Below are 19,390 nucleotides of genomic sequence, written 5' to 3' on the forward strand. Positions count from 1 at the left end.
GAGAGAAGGGAAAGACTGGCGAAGGAGCAACGAGAAAAACGGAAACGGGCCAACAGGTTCAAGAAGCTGATCTTTGACGACGAGGACGAGGACGAGGAGGAGACCAAAAGCGAAGCGAAGCGTGAGAGACCCGTTTATCCTTGGGAGGTATACGACGTTCCTTCGACGACTCGCGCGAATGCTAGACGCGGTATCTCGCGCAGGTACGTGAACGACAACGAGGAATCCAACAGTGAGCAACCGCCGCTAAAGTTCAGTAGCAAATACAGTTCCAGCGACGTAAAACCGTTCCCGGGAAAGTCGTCCAGAGCGCGAGAGATCAGCAGATCCATCAAGAAAATCCTCGAGGAGGACGATGAAGAGCAAGATTCGAGGGAGGTCGCGGATTATCCATCATTTGGGCGGAAATCATCGTCTTCGTCTGAAAGAGGAATCTCCAGAGGAACGCTCGTGCCAGAGAACGTCACGCAGCCGTCGAGAAAGAGAACCGGAAGACGAAGGGATTCCCGAGTCGACGGAAATGCGTCCAGCAACTCGCGCTTTGATTCAAAGAACTTGAAAAGCAGAGAGACCGATGAAGACGAAGAAGAAGATGAGAGTGCAGGGGAATATCTGAGGCTAAACAAGAATAATTTAGATGAGGATAATTCAGAGTCACGGATAGAGACAACGAGCCAGCCGGACCAGTTATCCACGACGGAAATCTCTTCTACAACTAGGCAACGTATGAAACGCCGACGAAGAATATCGAAAAATAACTCAACGATTTCCGTCGACAACTCTCCTGTCGAATCTATCACCAAACCCGCTAAAAGAAGACGCAGGAAACCTCACGGGTTAACGAGAATTAGCACAGACCTTGAAACAAGTAAATCGGTTCTCATTCCTGTGCAAAGGAAGTATTCGGAAACGGGCAAAGTCGTAAAAACGCATAATAATTCGGATTCCGCTGAGAGGAGCGACGCTGATCATCCAGCGGAAACTTCAACTCCAAAAACAGGAACAGTCGAGCGCCGATCGAGGATCTCAAAGGAAAAGATTGTTAGGAAGACTGTTTATCCAGACGAAAACTTTGACTCTGTAAAAGTGAACGCAACTCGAACAGAGCCAGTAAAAATATTAAAAATCAAATCGAGACGTAGAAAGAATAATAATAAACGGAATGATAACACAGATAATGATAAGAAGGAATTAATGAAGCAGAAGAATGAGGAAGAGGATTATGACAAGTTCTTTGGTGAAGATGAAATTAAAAGATTCGCGATATTAGAGAATCCTGAAGTCGAAGGCAAAGATAATCCTTTGAAGAGTTTTGGAGTGAAGAGGGAAGAAATTAAGAGGATAAATAATTTCAGCCTACCTGACAGAGTAATTAATGATGATAACAACGATGACTTTTGGATGTCAGAAGTAAGTTTGTCACCACATCACAGGACGGTTCAGCTGACCCAATACGGCGCCAGACAGATAACTTCCTCTATGTCCTGGATTTCAAAGAATTACGATTATTAAGGCACGAATCCTTTTGCACTTTAATTTTCAAACAAGATACCATCATAATAATGATTTAAAAATTAATGTCAGGCTTGTAATATAAAACACATTCGAATTTTTGTTAAGAATTTGAATAATTTATTCATAATGTACAAAACAGACAAACACTTACAATTAATACCAGAATATCTATCAAACAAATTTCATAAAATAACATAATATTTCCATAAATTATAAATTATGACACAGATTAAGAATGATTCTGAATATATTTACAATTATGCGTTTAACATACTTGGTTTTTAACAAACTTTTATGATTTCAGACTTACGCAATAAGCAATTTATTGCATAATACTCTACCAAATCGAGTAAGAAATGATCGAATCAACGGAAGGATTGAGTGGAGTAAAGCAAAGGAAGATCGGAAAAAGCAAATCAGTAAGGAGGAAGTAGGCGAAGAAAGAAAAGACCAAACTGCGGAAGAAACGCGGAGACCAAGTTTATTACAGACCGAGTATATAAAGGATCCGGAACGCAGGCTATACTATTACGTAGAATAATACTATGTACTATTACGTAATATTAACTCTCGTATTATTACGCAATTGGTTACAGCCAACGCATCTATTGTTTGATTATTAAGAAGAGAGACATTTCCATTTTCTCATATAATGTTAAGAGCTGTGGATAATTATAAAGAATTCTTTTAGTGCTCATACAAATTATAGACTCTTTATGTTCATATTTTTATTTAATTTCATTTAATAATATATAATACAAGAAATTGTTTGATCATGTTTAAAAAATTAGAAATCGTCATACATGTTTAAATATTCGCAAGTTGCACCCGAATAACTATTTTTCAGAATTTTAGAACTTTTACAAAGGCAGAGATAATGTCGCGAATACTTGCGAATTTACTTCAACAAATTCGACATTCTTAATTTTTGCGATAGTTGGTTGGCTACCGTTTTAGCTTTATCACAGAGAAAGCGCATTTTTAGATGGATAGCGGTTTTAAACGCGGCGTAGCCGAGGGTGTTGTAATAGTTTCTTTTGGCTTGTAACTACGTTATTGTTGTACATAGTCGAGAATATTTTTGTTATAAATAAATGTTACGGCAGGATTACATAATGTCTCATTCGAGACACCGCTCTATCTGTTCTTTTGTGTGGCACGGCCTACGCGCACCGCGAAGAAATGTAAAATCGCGGAGAAACTCTCTTGTCGTTCGAGACGATAAAGAAATCTCACTAGTAGCTGAGATTTTCTGCCCATGCGTGAATTCGCATTGCGCCGGCAATAATCGCGATCTTTTTTCGGCCTGGCATACTTGATCCGCTTTCGAAACCGAACTTTAGGCTAATCGCGCAGCGTTGATCATTTTCTAGAAAAACGCGAGATTAATTGCGCGATTATATACGATTCGTAGGCACGGTGAGAAGACAGTGACGCTTTACAATATATTATCTCATTAACGTAATTAAAAATAATGTGTAACGTTTTCTATGTAGAGCAGAAGAGAAAGCAAATAATTTCACGGATACTTTTCTTAATAATACGCGACAATTTGATCTCTCTTTCTCTCTAAAACGCGTTTAATTAAATTATGAGATATAGTATATGTATAATTCATACATATACTTAGACATTAATATAAATAATGTAACATTTTCTGCAAGGAAAGCTAATCTAGTGAAACTACTTTCTCACGTTAAATTCGTTAAATTTTAAATTGTGTCAATTGCTTCTTTACATAATTACGATGCCATTATTAGCGCCTAATTAAGCGCTCTTGTCATTAAATTCTTAATGTTTCTCATCGGTCTTTCTCTTCTATAATCGCAATACTTTTCGTCGGCAGATATTTATCGTCACAACAATCGCTGCGATCTACGAAAGTACTGGATTATTAGCCTCGTTACGTAATCGTTGCCCGTCTTCGAGGAGCGGATAGCCTTGATCCAATTTTTGGTGCACGAGTGCGATAATCTCTTTGAGCTGCTTAATATAAGCGATTATTAATGATTACTCTATCCATTGGCATCGTTAATGAAGAAAATGCCGGGCAATTATGCGTAATGCGATAAAGTTTCAGTGCATGCAAATAACCGTTGCGTTCCGCTTTACCGTTGTGCCGTATTGCGCGATCGCGCACATACAGAGTGCTCCAAAGTTAGAGATCATTCCCCGGATACTGCATCTTTCTTTACTTTACAGTAAAGCATTAGAAAAGCGTCATTAATTAAATTGTAATTAATTTAAGGCGAATCTCTTAACGATTCTCTTCTCGCAAATCGTAACGCGAGTAACGGAATCTTATCTCTCACCAATTTTTTTACCGATTTATTAACAATAATTTTAGTTATTTGACGTTCGTCAAGGCTATTGTTCCTCCTGACGAAAAGTAGGAAAAGTTGATTTCTTTCCAAGCGAATGGTCTCTCCAAGGTATTCTTGTCTTTCACAAGTCTCTACAAATGCGCAATATGACTCGGCGCACAAGTTTATTACTTTAAAGACATCCTGTAGGTACGTGCTCGGAAAGTTATATCGAGCATAAAATTACTCGGTGGGTGACTGATCCGTTTTTACCTAGGTCACGTACGCAAGTAGTGCAGAGGAAAACGAACTTCGTCTCGCGTTACGATAATGGAATACAGCACCGGAAAGGAAAGGTGCGTAGGCCAATCGCATGGCTCGCCGGCGACCACAACTAGAAGAGAGGTGTCAGCCGTTTTCAAGCAGGCATGACGAATACCTATCCGCTATGAGTAATCCGTCGTTGTCAACTAAATCGCAGGCGCGCGGATGTGGTTCAAGATATCCAACCAGGACTTCTCCTTCTTGCATCTCGCGGCTGTATCTCTGCGCAGAACCATCAATCAATTCCGTGGAGGTATCGATGAAATCCGTGGAGAAATCTACTGGGAACCCTGCGAGAACAAAGTTCCTGGACAAGACACGCGACGTGTTCAAATACACACGTACATACAACATCCATGTCTAGCAGATCCTGTGAAGTATATTTTCTGAAATTTCAAGCAGTCCGTTCAAGATTCCTTCCACTCTCTCGTCTTACTCATCTCGTTGCATTTATCTTCTGCCATCTTTCTCCGTCTCAGATCCACCGCCGAGGATTCCGATAACAAAAGCGAATAAAAGCGCTGTCATCATCGCTAATTCGCATCGTTTTGATTTATTGGCACGATCAATCGCAATCTAAAAGGACATCATCGGCAACGTTCAGCGAGGACGCGCTGAATCGGCCAGTCAAGCAGAGAGAAAAGCGACATGCCGCCCGTCTCGAGGAGGAAATCGGAAATCCTTGGCAAGGCTTAGGAGTCGCAATGTGAGAGGTGATTGTGGTGGCCCAAGGTTAAGGTGTCCCAAGGTGGTGGCCCTCTCGCTATAGCCTCGCTGATAAATGAAATCTTAGACAGATGCGAATAAAACGGACCGCGATCGAAAGGGAGCACCGGTCTACGATTGGCTGACGTTTAGCACGCGCGGCACGCTACGCGACGCGTATATAATTCGATCTTTGCCTTTGTATCTTAGTTTACCTTTAGTACGTGACGTGCACTCCGCTGGATACGCCAATATGTTGCCCGCCAAGGTACGTGAAAGGTGTTCCGTGCTCAGAAAAGGCGAGTTCCGGGATCATTTCGGGAGTGGTTCCATTCACGGGAAGTGAATAATGGTGCGCGAGGTGCGAGGGATTCCTGTGATTGCAGGGTTGAAGATGACAGCTTACAGTTAGCGACGCGTCTCATAATAGATAATAATTGAGTGTGTTCTGTGTTGTTCCTTCTTTCTTCTTTTTGTTTTTTCAGCTCGTTTTTATAGTATTGTTACTTTAATTACAGTTGGAGAATGAGAAGTGATGCTTCTCTGATGATTTTCTGAAGGTGTATGATATCCTATGTTTTTCACACACACTCTTTCTAATAATTACGTTAATAGTAAGGATGAATAAATAATCATATTGAGTCAGATGAAATTTTATCTGCTTTGAGAGAAATTTTTAAAATGCATTTTAAAATACAGACTATTTAATGAAGCTTACGGTACAAGAAACACTTTCTATGCGCGATTGCTGTTTTATTTCGATTGCCTAAATTGATATTAATGCAACTGGTTTCGAGGCCAATCGCCTACGCGGCCTACACGAATCCCACTTATTGATCGACATGAGCTAGTTAATAGCGATGACACAATCGCGTCACAATTGCATGCTTAATCTATGAGAAATCATCGCTTAAGAGTATCTTGGAATCGTTTATATTACCGCAAAATTTATAAACGTTAAACTTTTTATTGATTATATAGAATGAAAAATCTTTTTCCACGATTAAAGTATATAAGTATAGGATGTCTTTAGAAGTGAATTTAGAAGCGTAGTAAAAAAGATTACCATTTTTTAAAATTTTGTGAATATGCGCGTATGTGAAATCGTGACCAAGAGTAAAACAGAGCACAAGATTAATTCCTTGATATTGTGCAAAATGATTTTTCATTCTGCGCAACCAATGAAAGATCTATTAAAAAAGACGTATTCATTTCATCGGTAATACAAACGACTCCAGGATCCGCTTAAACAGTATCTTTTACTGCACGAGTTACTACATTGTTACATAATTGAAGTAATAAGCACGAACTGTTATTAAGCAATTTACTGTGAAAGCATGCAAGATCGTGAAATAACTTTTCCATTTATCACTTTGCGCTATCAATAATACTTTCGATCATGAAATAATAAAACGTAACAAATTTAATCTTATCTTATATAAATTTATTTTATAAATTATTTTTAAACCCAAGTTTAATAATAAAAATAGGTTTAATAATAAAAATTGCCAAAAGGTGCGCATATGTGTGTAACGCAATTTTTAATATAGGAAGAATCTGTGTAAATATATAAATCTATTAATATACAGGGTGTCCCGGGTTTTAACCGACAAACTGCGGGAGCATATTCTACTAGTGGAAATAAGAAAAAATTCTTATATCGAGTTTGCTTAGAAATGCTTTATTACAAAGTTATAAACCAATATTCAAAAGAAATATGAGATAAGTAACAACGGATTTTTTCACAAAAATAAAAATTATCTACGCAATGATTTAGTGACGCATTTTAAAATGTTGTCCTTGCACATCGATACAAGCTAGACATCGACGTAGTACAGAATTTGTTACGGTACGACATTCCTGAAAATTTTGTTGCATCTCAGTAACTGAATTAGTAATTCGTTGCTTTAAATCTATCTGGTACTCTCCTGTTAGGAAATCTACGTTGATACTCTCGTACGGCAGCTCGTGCATTTCCGTCACAGAATCCGTACACGAAATGAATATCAGTGTATTCCTCATTTGAAAACACTTTTGGCATTCTGATAGTAATTGCTAGTTGACACGACGATTGAAATCTAACAGCTACTGTTGTGAAAGTAACAATCATACTGAATCGTTTCAACATAGTGAACATGAATACATGTGAATACACATAACATAAACATCTTCGACCTTCCAAATTCTACACTATGTTCCGTTGTTACTTATCTCATATTTCTTTTGAATATTGGTTTATAACTTTGTAATAAAGCATTTCTAAGCAAACTCGATATAAGAATTTTTTCTTATTTCCACTAGTAGAATATGCTCCCGCAGTTTGTCGGTTAAAACCCGGGACACCCTGTATACATATATTATTTATTTATTTACGTCATTTACGATATCTATTATCCACGATTGCAGAAAGAGAAAAAAATTAAATATTGTTGCATAAAATACATTAAATGAATAGTTGTATCGCTTTCCTGATAGAATTACATAAACGAAGACTTTCTTCCGCACGCATTGAAGTCACCAAATTGATGTTTCTCACATCATGTGGTTTTCCGCAGATCTCCCTGCTATTTGGACTCGCAACGTTAATAAAATTATCAATAGCAGCACCAGACAGTGCAGGAATAGTAGAAATGGTGAACGGACTGGCGTACGGTAAGTTAGACTCCTACTTCCGACTTTTCTGTCAAATTTAAGAGAAATACACTATTAAACATTCGTTAAATTGTTGAGTTTACTATCATTTTAATATTTATAAAAGTAAAAATGAATAATATAAATAATAAATATGTTTTCTATGATTTCTTGTAAAGATATCTCTCGAAACTTATCATGTATATAAGCATTTAATTCTTTTCTCTGTAATTATTTTTGTGCCATTCAAATCATACATTCTGATATTACGTAATTCGATTGAGAGAGGCGAGTATTAAATAAAATATTTTTATTTGATCTCTTCGCGCTATTCGCTTCAGATTAAGCTCCAACAGAAAGCAGCACCAGTGATCATTCGCGTTCAAATCGTTTTACCTTTCACCCGAGAAAAATAGCAATATCCGACTGGCAGTCACATCAGACACAGCATTTTAATAAATTTTTAATATATTACTTGGTTTTAGACAAGTTAAAATTTTTTTCATACATGATGTTCAATTGTATCATATACGAAAAACAATAATACATTAAACAAAGAAATAAAGCAGAATGTTTTACGACTATTCTCGTACAAGGAAAATAATTACAAAACGTGTGTGATATCTTCTCTCTCTCTTTCTCTGTCTTCTACGGTCGCAATTATTAGTCTATGCTGTAATAGCTTCATTGATGTAATAAATATCGATTGTGTGATTCAACAGGTGGAATCCCGTACGGAAGTGTAAGCGGCATGCTGGCTAGGTACCCGGGATACGGAATAGAAGTAAACACTCAGTCTCCAGTGAGACAATTAAGTGGCATTCAGCAGCCGATAGTTATCAACCCGAATCTGCGAGCCACCCGGCTGGTGGGAATCGCACAACGACCCGTGCAAATTTACAATCTCCCCGGAGTCATCGCTCCTGGCATCGTCGGCACAATCAGTCATATCGGCTATTAATCCACCGAATCGTCGGGCATCCTCGCCATCGTACACGCACACATGTCCAGCGCTTCGATTTTCAGCTTCAATCGAGCTTCTTACTGTAAAGCGAGGAGATCTTCTCTCCTAACGAGCCGCTCACGTCGCCAGGTTGCATCTTGCAACACAGTGTTAGCAATTATAGTATAAAGACGATCAGACGAGGCGCTATTAGCCATGTGCTTTTCGCCGAGTCGATTTATGTACGCGAGATTATCGTTGACGACGAGTCTCGCGCGAATCACCTGTAATTGCAAGTAACAACGTTCATTATTTGAGAATACACTATTTAAAGGTTTCCTCCAAGTTTCAGTTGGAGATCGAAATCTCATGACGCGATACACACCTCACGCACTCATTTAGCGTCTTGTATTTATACGCCATTGTTAACATTACTGTCATATTATTTATATTATAATTAAATTAATATTTATATTATAATTTGTATGTAAGAACACGTGAGTTTACGGCGAATACATAATGCTTTTAAGAAAATGGAACACTGCTGCTGGTTCATTTGTCGTACCCAAGTACCCCCTAATACTTGAGGGTGAAGGCGTTCAAGGGGAGAAAGTATAAATGACATCGGGCACGATGTATGTCCCTTAGTCGTCACGAGCCGCACGCACGATGCATTACACGTCGCACGTGAGTACCCTCAGCATGTAAAAACCGTTGTTAAAGTTGTGCAGGGAAACCGTGAGGAATTGCAATTTTGTGACGACGCTGCGTCGGTCCCGCGATAACGTAATAGATAAATTGTAAATGACGAAAATTTGCGGCGCGTGCCGAATAGATTAGTGTCAAGTGTCGAACTCTGAGGAATCTCCAACGACATACTTGCGAAATATTTTACATTTCTTTTCCATTATCGAGGTGTAATTCGACGTGACTATTACACGTTTATGCGTTGGACAGAAACGAGAATCGGTCTTTCAATCATAAATAATTATGAATGTGAATGAATTAATCTCAGCGTGACCCAATCTGATATGATCGATTAGAGATTATTATAAATTTATTTCTGTTAGATCATTATCTTGTCCTCTCGATGTTGCTTACTTACATGCGCGGTGTATTGCGAATGGTTGCTACAAAATGATTCAGATGATCTGGAAAATAATATACTAGTATTAATAATTGTTAATTTTTTTAAATGTCTACCTACGCTGAAACTTTATAGCTAAATCATGATAAAATTTAACATAAATAATATATCTTAAAGCAGAAAATGTATTCGGAGTAATTAAACGATTATTTATTATCAAGCTGTTAACAGTTATTAGTTTCTTATAATGAAAGTAATATACGCAACTTTATTTCTAGATTTAAATCTTAGGATTTATATTAACGTGCATATTGCATAAATTGTAAAAAAACTGTAGATCTATAATTCACGTCGCCTTTGATAGATCGTACACGTGTTGCGCTAAAAACATATTTCTATTTTGATCAAGTTCAAGGCGCAAATACATATATCTCAGAAGAGTCCAACAAGTCACATTAAACGCATCATTAAATACCGTTAAACGTTATCTGAATATGCCGTTTCATACCGAGAGCGTAATGATAGAATTACTTCAATATTTCAGATTACGATAATGATGATTCACGAGTAGTAAAGTATAAAGTGCATAAAGAAATGCAGACGTGCACGCGACTCGTTGAGATCAATCTCGTAAATGAACAAATATAAACAAAAATTGAATTTTCCTTCAAGACATGCAGGATAAATGATTTATTGTCAGCTTTTCCACGGACAATTCCATCGACAATTATACTTTGCATCTTAATACTTTATTTCTCGCGTATTTTGTGCGGTGTATTCGTGACAGAAACGTGAATCTCTGCATTCTTCTCACACCCTTCTTGCACCCATGAAATTTTATTAGTCCGATAAATTAGATTCATCCAATAGAGAACAATAAAAATATAAAATAATATATATATATATGTTAATTATACGTATACTTAGCATGACGTAACTTGGCACATTAATGTTATAGTACATAGCGGAAATGATATCTCTCTCTCCGCCCATGGGAACATGGACGCCCACATTAAGAAAATCTCTCAAATTTATTTCTTGATAACCATATATTTCATGAAGCAGCGAGTACGAAATAATAGCCGGCGAGAGGAAGAGAGAGAGAAAGAGATTCATACATAACATAATAACGCACGATAATCAATTTGCATCAAGTCTTACGTAAATCAAAAGAAAATCTCCAATTGTGTATATAAATTTCCAAATTACCGAGTCTCTCTGTCTTCTCTCTCAGAGGGATTTCACTAGGCACATTGAAATTAAAGTCCATGAATTTCGCAGATTTCGACCAATGCGGCAAAAGCCTTCTTTATTACACACCGCGAAGTTACCAACGCGGCGGCGGTATAGAGTAACTTCACCGGAAGCTACGTGCGGCGTTTCCTCAGCGTGCGCATACCGCGTACCTCGCGAAAATGCAATCGGCATGACCGCACATAGACCGGTCCGATTCTATTATTATAAGAATCAGGTTCCACACGACAAAACACGGTAATAAGCGCACCGAAGATTGACATTTGCGCGCGCGCGTGCATGCCTGGAGCTTCTTTGCGCTGAGATTTTGCACAACCCGCTGCTGAAACGATGCGTTGATCGTCGGATTTATGTATGTACATACCCACGTCTCTCTCCGCGTCTGTGTTTGCGCAATGCCGAATAAAAGATAATGCTATGGGGGAATTGCGCCGGTCACGCTACTCGTGTCGCCGTGTGTTACGCAGCTCGCGGTCTCTTTGCGGAAATCTCGGTATTACCGAAATCCATTCCCGATTATTGAATCGTCTCGTGCTGGGATATAGAGCATAGGCTCGTTATCTTGATCGCCTTGATGTAATAACATTAACGTTATGCAAATTAATCATGTAAATTGTGATAAAAATATTTAAACATTCGCATAATTTTGGTTTAATACTACAATTATCATTTTTAAATGATCGTTAAAAGGACGGTGAATGTACAAAGTTATATCACAGATGGAATAAGAATTCTTTAACGAAGTGTTTATGAAGCATTTAGAATATTAAGTAGTTATTAATTTTTTTATCTTATAATACATTTTCTGTATATAATATTGTAACGTGTTACATTAAATGTAGGCTGACCTTTTTTCACAGATACTGTTGGAATGCATCGTATTCTGGTGCGCGATAAACAACGGAAATACAGCAAGAAATTCAGTCAGTAAGCATAATGGACCTTTTCCCGAGATTTATTAGTCATTCGCGGTTTATGCTGATACAGCGAGTTATAGAAAATGTTGAGCACGTGAGGTGCCGTGGTATTTAAGATTCTCTCAGCAGCTTGAAAGGTGTGAACAGGCACTCCGGAACAATTAAAACTGTTCGATAAAATTTATGTGTATCTAGAAACATTATTAGTCGAATTAAAATTCGTCAACGGAAAATATGGAAAAATAAAATAATATAGATTTGATGATCAATAATATTAAGGAAACGGTGGTTTCTAAGGTGCTTTTCATTAGATCGCTCGCCAAAAAAGTCTACTCAAAATCCAAGACACTTTCTTCAGGTTCCGTTGCAACTTTCTTTGTACTAATACACGTTTTTTTTCACAAGGTCCAGAGATACTGGCAAACTTCGCCAAGAATGTTGCCTCTGTGCTGTCGCCGGCTATCCTGGGCGAGTTACAGACCCGCAGCAACCGATCGTCCTACCTGGTGGCCGCCGTCCCTGCAAACAATGATGCAAACTATGATCTGAACTCACCCTCGACTATAGACAACATAGTCGACAAGACGACGAACACGGCTAGCTACTATCAACCACGCACTTACCCTTACAATGGGCTGTACGAAGGAGACACTCCCGCAGGACTAGCGAGCTCTCAGCCGAACGAAGGAAGGCTCCAGGGATCCCTTCGATATGAATCCTACCGGCGCCAGGAGCGACCGAACTTTTACGGGTCCTACGATTTTTCGGCGAACAACGAGAATTTTGGAGCGACCCAAAAATCCGCTGTAAATGTCGCGCCATCGATCGACGTGTCATCCACCAACCAATACTCCTCTTATCAAGGGGTCGGTTTTCATAAGGCCGCTCTCGCCCCCGAGCCCTACGCAGGCTTCCCCGGTTTCGGGCCCTACGGGCATTTTCCTGGCTATCATCACGGTCACCATCATCGTCCATATGGGGGCAACGGGGGTGACGAGCCGCCACCGGGTAATGGGGGCTCTGCTCCGGAGCAGAGCGCGCGACAGGAGAACAATGGGACCAACTATGGAGGCTACGGCTACGGCTCGCCGTACTTCGGAAACCATGGCTATCATCATCCGTATTCTTCGTTTCCTTACGGCGGATATGGACCTAATCACGGCCCGTTTTACGGGTCTTACAATGGCAACGGGAATAACACGTCCGGACAGAACGGACAGAACGGATACGGCTACGGGCCTTATCACGGAGGTTTCGATTTCTATGGACCACCTGGTTATGGTTACGGTCATGGTCATAGCAATGGTCAAGGCAACAGAAACGGTAATAACGGCAACAGCAGACAAACCGACGGATCCGCCGACCCCCAGAGTAACTCGACAAAAAACGGCTATCCGCGGCCTTACGGGCCGCACCTGGGAACTTTCCACCCTCACGGATTCCCATCCCCTTTCAATCTGCTTCCGTACGATCATTTCGGCGTAATAAAAGGCGGTCCTGTGGGCGGGGTCGGCCAAGTTGGCTATCCTATCTATGCCGATCCGTTTCTGATTGGCTTTCCGTTCCCTTATCCTTACGGTCCAATCTTCTACGGTAAGAAGTACTTGCCGAAGGACAAACCCGCCGACTCGGGTGAATCGGGTGAATCGCGCGAGATGACGCAGGCACCAGCTGGAGGACTCATGCAAAACGAGAATCCCGAGCGGATCAGCGCGCTTAGCGGCGAGGTGGTAGCACCGGCTCCGAGCTCGAATCGATACAATCGATACAACAAAACATCAGGGCGAAAGGGATCGAAGCGAATCAGCCCGGCTAATCTCGAGGGCCGGAAAGTCTGATTTACAAAAGCGGTAACTTTGAATCTGGCAAACGAAAGTAAAGTTGAAGTTCTATTGCGAGGGAAATATAAGATGTGAAAAATTTAAAGGTACATCCTCTTTCCCCAGATTTCGAAGTAGGTTGCGAAAAATTAAATAAAAAATTAAGTAATGAATTAAGAGGGTGAAGTACTGATGATTACGAGTCGGTGAATGTATATTTCTCTCGTATTTTATGTATAATTTTTCTTCTGCCAGGCGATGCGTGATTTAAATGCTGATTGTTGCTAATTATGTATTCCATTAAAAAATAAAATGTAAAACTGATAACATGGACAGGCGAGTGTCGTAAATTCCATTCACGCCGCAGCATCGACGAAGAATGTTTGAGAGGTGTGTAAAGTATCGATTATTACATATCGCTATCATAGAAAATGCATAAATATTTCACGAACAGTGTATTGTTAGTTCGAAACATTCTACAAACAATATCTCATTTCTTTAGAATTATTAATTCATATAATAGGTAAGCAAGACTTTTTCGTTGGAAACAAATGTAATTACATTCGTAAGATGTAGCATGTGCATTTTTTCCATCGTCACATCGTTATCCTTCAAGTGACAACGATATCGGATTCTACAAAAGAGAAGTTGATAATTAACGGGTGTATTAATTACAGATCCCGTGCGACACGCACATTTAGATTTATCATCGGTTTCCATTGTGGTGTTCCCATGATTATGATATAGAAAACATTCTCATGATTATTGCCGGCCTTTATCTACGCAATTATTCTTTGTTGTCTCGACAATAATACATAGGGCGTGGATATGGTCCAGTAATTTTCGTGGCCTCCATACGATTTGCACATACGTCGCATCTACTGCGTCAATGACGATACGAAACGCGATTGTAGAATACACGCAAAGTTGAAGACATTTCATTTCCAGATAATTAGTCACATCCGTTTTCCTGTGTCGGGAAGGAGCTGTTAACAAATCCTGAACGTGATAAAACATTTGACAAAAAATTGATTAAATATCTGATGCTTAATTTAACGCGTTAATCCCATATAAGGTGTGATAATTGCTTTGGCATTCGTGAGTTATTTATTGCACTATTGTTGCGATCCCCGTTACAACCGTAAAATAAATTATTATGATACATTCAAGGATAAATGCATAAGGATTTATGTAACGCGCAGGAAATCCTTCGCTGTTCTGAATATCGATTACAGATTTCATCGCTCGGCTCCTGGGAACGGAATATAGATCAGTGGAAAATGTGGATAATCGACCGTGAAGGTAAAGATAACGCAAAAACATCCTATAAAAAGAAACGACAGTCACGGAATATTTATATCAATGATGCCTCGAATGCACCAACCGATCAGAATGCAAATCATTACTAATTGCGTAAACGTTACAGATGGAATACAATGTAACGCAAGTCTAATAGGCGATGCATCAACTATCAAGCTAAAATAGAAAATAACTGTGTTAAATGTTTTAAAAATGTTTTAAAATCTGCCTATCATATGAATTATTAACAAGAATAAATTTAAATATTTATTATGCATTGCCAAAATAACTGTCTACAAAAGATGACCACACGGTCACCAATATACGTTACGACAAACCCGCATCTCTCAGCATTATCAACCAGAATTATACGAGACGTGTATTACATGTGTCCCACCAAAGCTTGATTGATGACGAGAATCGGGACAACTCGCTAAATTTGATAAAAATAGATTGGAATATCCGCCGTGGGATATACGCTTCGAGGATCTAAAACTCCGCTAAATTAATTAATTCTGTGTTACACGTCAGATTGGCAAATTCGTCTCGTATATCTCATCGTTGCGTCCTACACAGCGAACGATGTATCACAGTAATTTGCCGTCATTCTGAATTAGTATTCCATATATATTTGAAACTCAAGAAAGTACCGAGAGACCAATCGACCGTCTCCAGTTCAGGCGTCAGAGTGAAGAAATGATGATCTCCTCTTCAATTATCTTTACATATGTCACGTATATTTTTCATATAGGAATTATATCTTTAAATATTACATTATATTATTAAATACTATATCTTTAAATATTACATATATTTTTAAATATTACATTTTATATAAATCATCCTGTGTTCTCTTCTCGCGAGGTAAGGGAAGACAAACGTGTCGCCACGAAATTGGCAAATCGTGGACACGCATAGATCAGTCGCGCGCAGTCGGTCGCAATGTATCATCGTAATTTCACCAGCTACAGATTTTGTAACAGAATCCTGCGTTACGTAACAGTCGCCCGCGGTGCGCGCGTATCGCCGTCCGTGTCGACTCTTTCTGTTTCGCTTACGATACTCGGGAAAGGGCTCATTTCTTCCTGCCCGGGTCTACGTTGGCGGACTCCGTCGTGCGGCTTTCGGGCCCGGGCATTATTTCCTGCGTGATAAGCGATTACGGCAGCTATACCAAATATCGCAACGGCGACGGTTGCGACGTACGATTCTGTCTCGCGATATAATGAGGGGGTTGCCGCGGACGCACGCGAGCAACCACCGCTCTCGCGTCGTCTCGGGGGGGGAGATATTTTGGATGTCAAGGCGGGATCACGTGCCCCCTCCCCCCGTCGCACACGTGCGTAACCGCGCATCGCCGCGTGCGGTTCTCTTTCATAATGCAAAAGCCGCAACTCACACATAATCTCAGGGTAACAATGAAGTTTTCTATTAGCACAGGACAGGCGGAGGCCAGAGCGCGAGGCCCGGAAAACGTGGCGCTCGTGGGGGGTCCACCGCGCCGCGGCGGGACCCCGCCTTTGTTATAAAAGAAACGTGTTGCGGAAACGGCGGGCAGTGGTATACGACAACGACAGATGAGAAAAATTAATCGGTGCAACTGTTAACGAGATAGTTCATAGATCGACTAGAGGCTGCTGCCACAGCTGGACCACACCTGTAATCGCGACAGGATGGCGTGTCTGAAGATCGTAAGTGCCTGGAGAGCCTAGAGAAGCTTTTGCCTCACTTTTCTCTTTTTAATTAATCATTTACTGTGTTTTGCCTCACTTTTCTCTTTTTAATTAATCATTTACTGTGACATGTGATGATATCAAAAATTACTTTAATATTTCATATTATTTTACGACGTGACATTATTGAGCAGAGAAATAAGAAATTTTATTTCCATGAAGCTTGTCCCTTCTGATTTGTTTTGTATATCTTTATATGCTTATTTCTTTGTCTCGAGCTACTTGCAATCTGCTTAATGAATCGATTCTGCTGTTGATTTTGCTTTGTAGTACTTTGTTCTGCTCTTGGCCGTTGTAATTGGTGTGGCAGTTGCAAAACCAGGATATTTATACGGAGGCTACGGCTACTATCCATACTCTTATGGTTATAAGTATCCGTTTTATGGAGGCTACGGCCATGGATACGGACACGGATATGGAGGATACGGGCATGGATATGGTCATGGCTATGGATTTGGTAAGGTTTTTAATAAAATCTACACAGTTTATAGTTTACAATATCGCAGTGTCATTAGTGGCTATTTTCCCATCAATTAATATATCTGTCCAATTTTTCATTATCGCATAATACTCGTAATTTTTATTTTTTATTTTACATACTTATTTAATAAATCATTTTCTAAGTTTGATCTAATATATATCTTTAATCAAGGTAAAATCAAGTATATTTTGGATAATTTATTGTATGTAAATGTAAAACTAACTGATTACATTTATTTATAAAAGTTTAAGTTAAGCATAACTTATCCGCAAATGAGATATTTCTAGCGAAGTAGTTTTATTCGAATGTGAACGTTTACAACAGCTTCTTATTACACAAGCTTGCGTCACGCAAAACTATAGGGAGTAGTTCACATATACATGAGAACTTGTCTCTTCATGACAACGGAATCATTGACGTTAAAGCACTTGCACACGCAACGCATGCATTTCTAACAAAGAAACCGTTCACACAAAAATATTAAAGCATTTCTTCATTTTTTACTTAGGATATCCGTTCGGCTACGGCTATGGTGGTCATTATGGTCACGGCTATTATTAAGGCGAACACAAAACAACGAGCTTCTCTTTGATTTCCTGCAACAGCATCCAATGAGTGAACCTAGTTCGAAGACGATCTGCGTCGATTTCTCTTAATTACGTGTCGTTTTTGTCGCCCAAGCCGAACCGACGCTTCGAAAAAACATTTCTGTCCACGCGCGCACACACATGTTACACCCGTGTAAAATCGTACACGCAAATAATAATAACCTGTAACAAAATCCTAAGAAAAGGACAAACCTTCTTAAAAATATTGCAATATCTCAATTACGTTATGAGATATTCAAATATCGCGAATATATCAAATATATTATCAAATAGATACATGAAAGAAAATAAAATCTCTGTATTACCTGTGCATAAATAGCAACGACTGATCAATAATTATTATTATCGCAATTAAATAATTGCAGATCATTTAGTAACTCAGTTCGACAATTCTAATAAAACTCCAACTCAGCAATCTGTTTGCGCTCGCCTTTGAAAGCGCGAAAGCGAATACATCGACGTGAGTCAGTAATAACACGCTTTTGTCAACCGCAGAGAACGACTTTTCGAAGCGTCTCTGTGTGCAAATGATTATGCAAAACGCGAAGTGTAACCGCTGCGATCTTGGAGTTTCGATTGCACTCGACGAGGAAGAGCATCGCACATCCAGCTACACGTACTTATTGAGATCGCCGAGTCCTCTTCACGGCCACTTCAAGAGATTCATTCTCAGGATACAGAACTCTTTGTCTTATTATATTGCGGACCACGCATCTGTCTTGTTTTCCACCTTCGTCTTACATCACGATTACGACAGCTGGAGACTGACCGTGTAACACCGAACGGCCTCATCATGTGCCCGCGGTTGCCGTGTACCAGCCTGTTTGATATTTCATGGGGAACGTAAATCCGTGTCGAATTATGTCGGAGACTCATACTGTTACGCGCGTGTGAATCATCGTTGCGAACTATTATAAAATATTTACAGCCGGGAGTCAAGGTCCGTTTTCACCTCGCGATTTTATCAATAATATATTTAACATTTAACTTCTCATGTATAATACATTGATTAATTATTATAAAGCAATAAAATGTCAAGACTAATAACACGGTAAGCAAAACCTAGGGGATTGAAATTAAATGAGATAATAATTATTCGTTTGAGGTATCCTGACAGATTTAATAATATTTATTAATTATAATATTTATTATATTTATTAACAAATATATGTCCGAGAGTAGTAATAAATTTATCACGATCATTTCTCGAGCAAATTCTTTGGGTAGATAGCAACAGCTTCATTAACGTCAATCTACGATTGGATTTAGGCGATTATTGGTAAACTGAGAATCTAGCCAATCGATGCACGCGTCGATGAGTAACGCTATCCGGGGAATTAAAAGTCAAACAGCTGCCGAGCAATATTTTAATCGCGGGAAATGTCTTATAATCACATTCGCCATACCTCAAGGGCGTAGCGAAGGCTGACAATTTTCGACTGTAAGAGGCGAAACCTCCTGTGACCGCAACATCTTCACAGGAACATCTTCGACTGTGTGACCTAAATACCTTCCAGCTCAAAAAAGAACGGTAGAGAGAGAGAGAGTGAGAGAGATCATATATTATCATAGACTTTTTGATGATTATTTATCCGCCAGAGTAATCCCAGACGGATAACTTCGACCGAGCATAAAAGGATGCGTAACTCTATTACAGCAGCCAATCGATCGCCGATATCTGTCGGTTCTTTGAGAAATAATTAATTGGAATTTAATCGACGAGATATTATACAGAGTAGATGTAAAATAGTATTGGCAGGTAATTTATGA

At 39.3% G+C, this 19,390-nt stretch overlaps 3 protein-coding genes across 4 annotated transcripts; all 3 read left to right on the forward strand.

Moving 5' to 3' along the window:
• Positions 1-5,029: 5,029 nt before the first annotated feature.
• On the forward strand, positions 5,030-8,960 carry LOC105281850. 2 transcript variants are annotated; one of them, XM_011343377.2, is made up of 3 exons: positions 5,030-5,115; positions 7,403-7,499; positions 8,201-8,960. In XM_011343377.2, exons 1-3 carry the CDS (start codon positions 5,101-5,103, stop codon positions 8,437-8,439), a joined length of 351 nt encoding a protein of 116 aa, XP_011341679.1. In that variant the 5' UTR covers positions 5,030-5,100; the 3' UTR covers positions 8,440-8,960. The 2 variants fall into 2 exon arrangements, with proteins under 2 accessions (XP_011341679.1, XP_019887998.1); XM_020032439.2 differs by lacking the exon at positions 5,030-5,115 and having other exon boundaries at positions 7,261-7,499.
• On the forward strand, positions 8,941-13,832 carry LOC113562116. The gene is made up of 2 exons (XM_026970429.1): positions 8,941-9,033; positions 11,991-13,832. Exons 1-2 carry the CDS (start codon positions 8,941-8,943, stop codon positions 13,515-13,517), a joined length of 1,620 nt encoding a protein of 539 aa, XP_026826230.1. The 3' UTR covers positions 13,518-13,832.
• Positions 13,833-16,331: 2,499 nt separating this feature from the next.
• Positions 16,332-17,971, forward strand: LOC105281851 (neuropeptide-like protein 31). The gene is made up of 3 exons (XM_011343378.2): positions 16,332-16,489; positions 16,802-16,988; positions 17,521-17,971. The coding sequence occupies exons 1-3, from the start codon at positions 16,472-16,474 to the stop codon at positions 17,571-17,573; spliced, it is 258 nt and encodes an 85-aa protein (XP_011341680.1). The 5' UTR covers positions 16,332-16,471; the 3' UTR covers positions 17,574-17,971.
• The last annotated feature ends 1,419 nt before the right edge of the window (positions 17,972-19,390 follow it).

This window comes from Ooceraea biroi, chromosome 6 (assembly GCF_003672135.1).
Source record: "Ooceraea biroi isolate clonal line C1 chromosome 6, Obir_v5.4, whole genome shotgun sequence".
Taxonomy (NCBI): domain Eukaryota; kingdom Metazoa; phylum Arthropoda; class Insecta; order Hymenoptera; family Formicidae; genus Ooceraea; species Ooceraea biroi.

Excerpts from the sequence above, each read along its gene's own strand:
- LOC105281850 (XM_020032439.2), top strand. The coding sequence starts at position 7,295 with ATGAATAGTTGTATCGCTTTCCTGATAGAATTACATAAACGAAGACTT. Across the intron at positions 7,500-8,200 it reads GGTGAACGGACTGGCGTACG|GTGGAATCCCGTACGGAAGT; the intron begins GTAAGTTAGACT and ends GTGATTCAACAG.
- LOC113562116 (XM_026970429.1), top strand. The coding sequence starts at position 8,941 with ATGCTTTTAAGAAAATGGAACACTGCTGCTGGTTCATTTGTCGTACCC. Across the intron at positions 9,034-11,990 it reads AAGGCGTTCAAGGGGAGAAA|ATCGCTCGCCAAAAAAGTCT; the intron begins GTATAAATGACA and ends GCTTTTCATTAG.
- LOC105281851 (XM_011343378.2), top strand. Across the intron at positions 16,989-17,520 it reads TGGTCATGGCTATGGATTTG|GATATCCGTTCGGCTACGGC; the intron begins GTAAGGTTTTTA and ends TTTTTTACTTAG.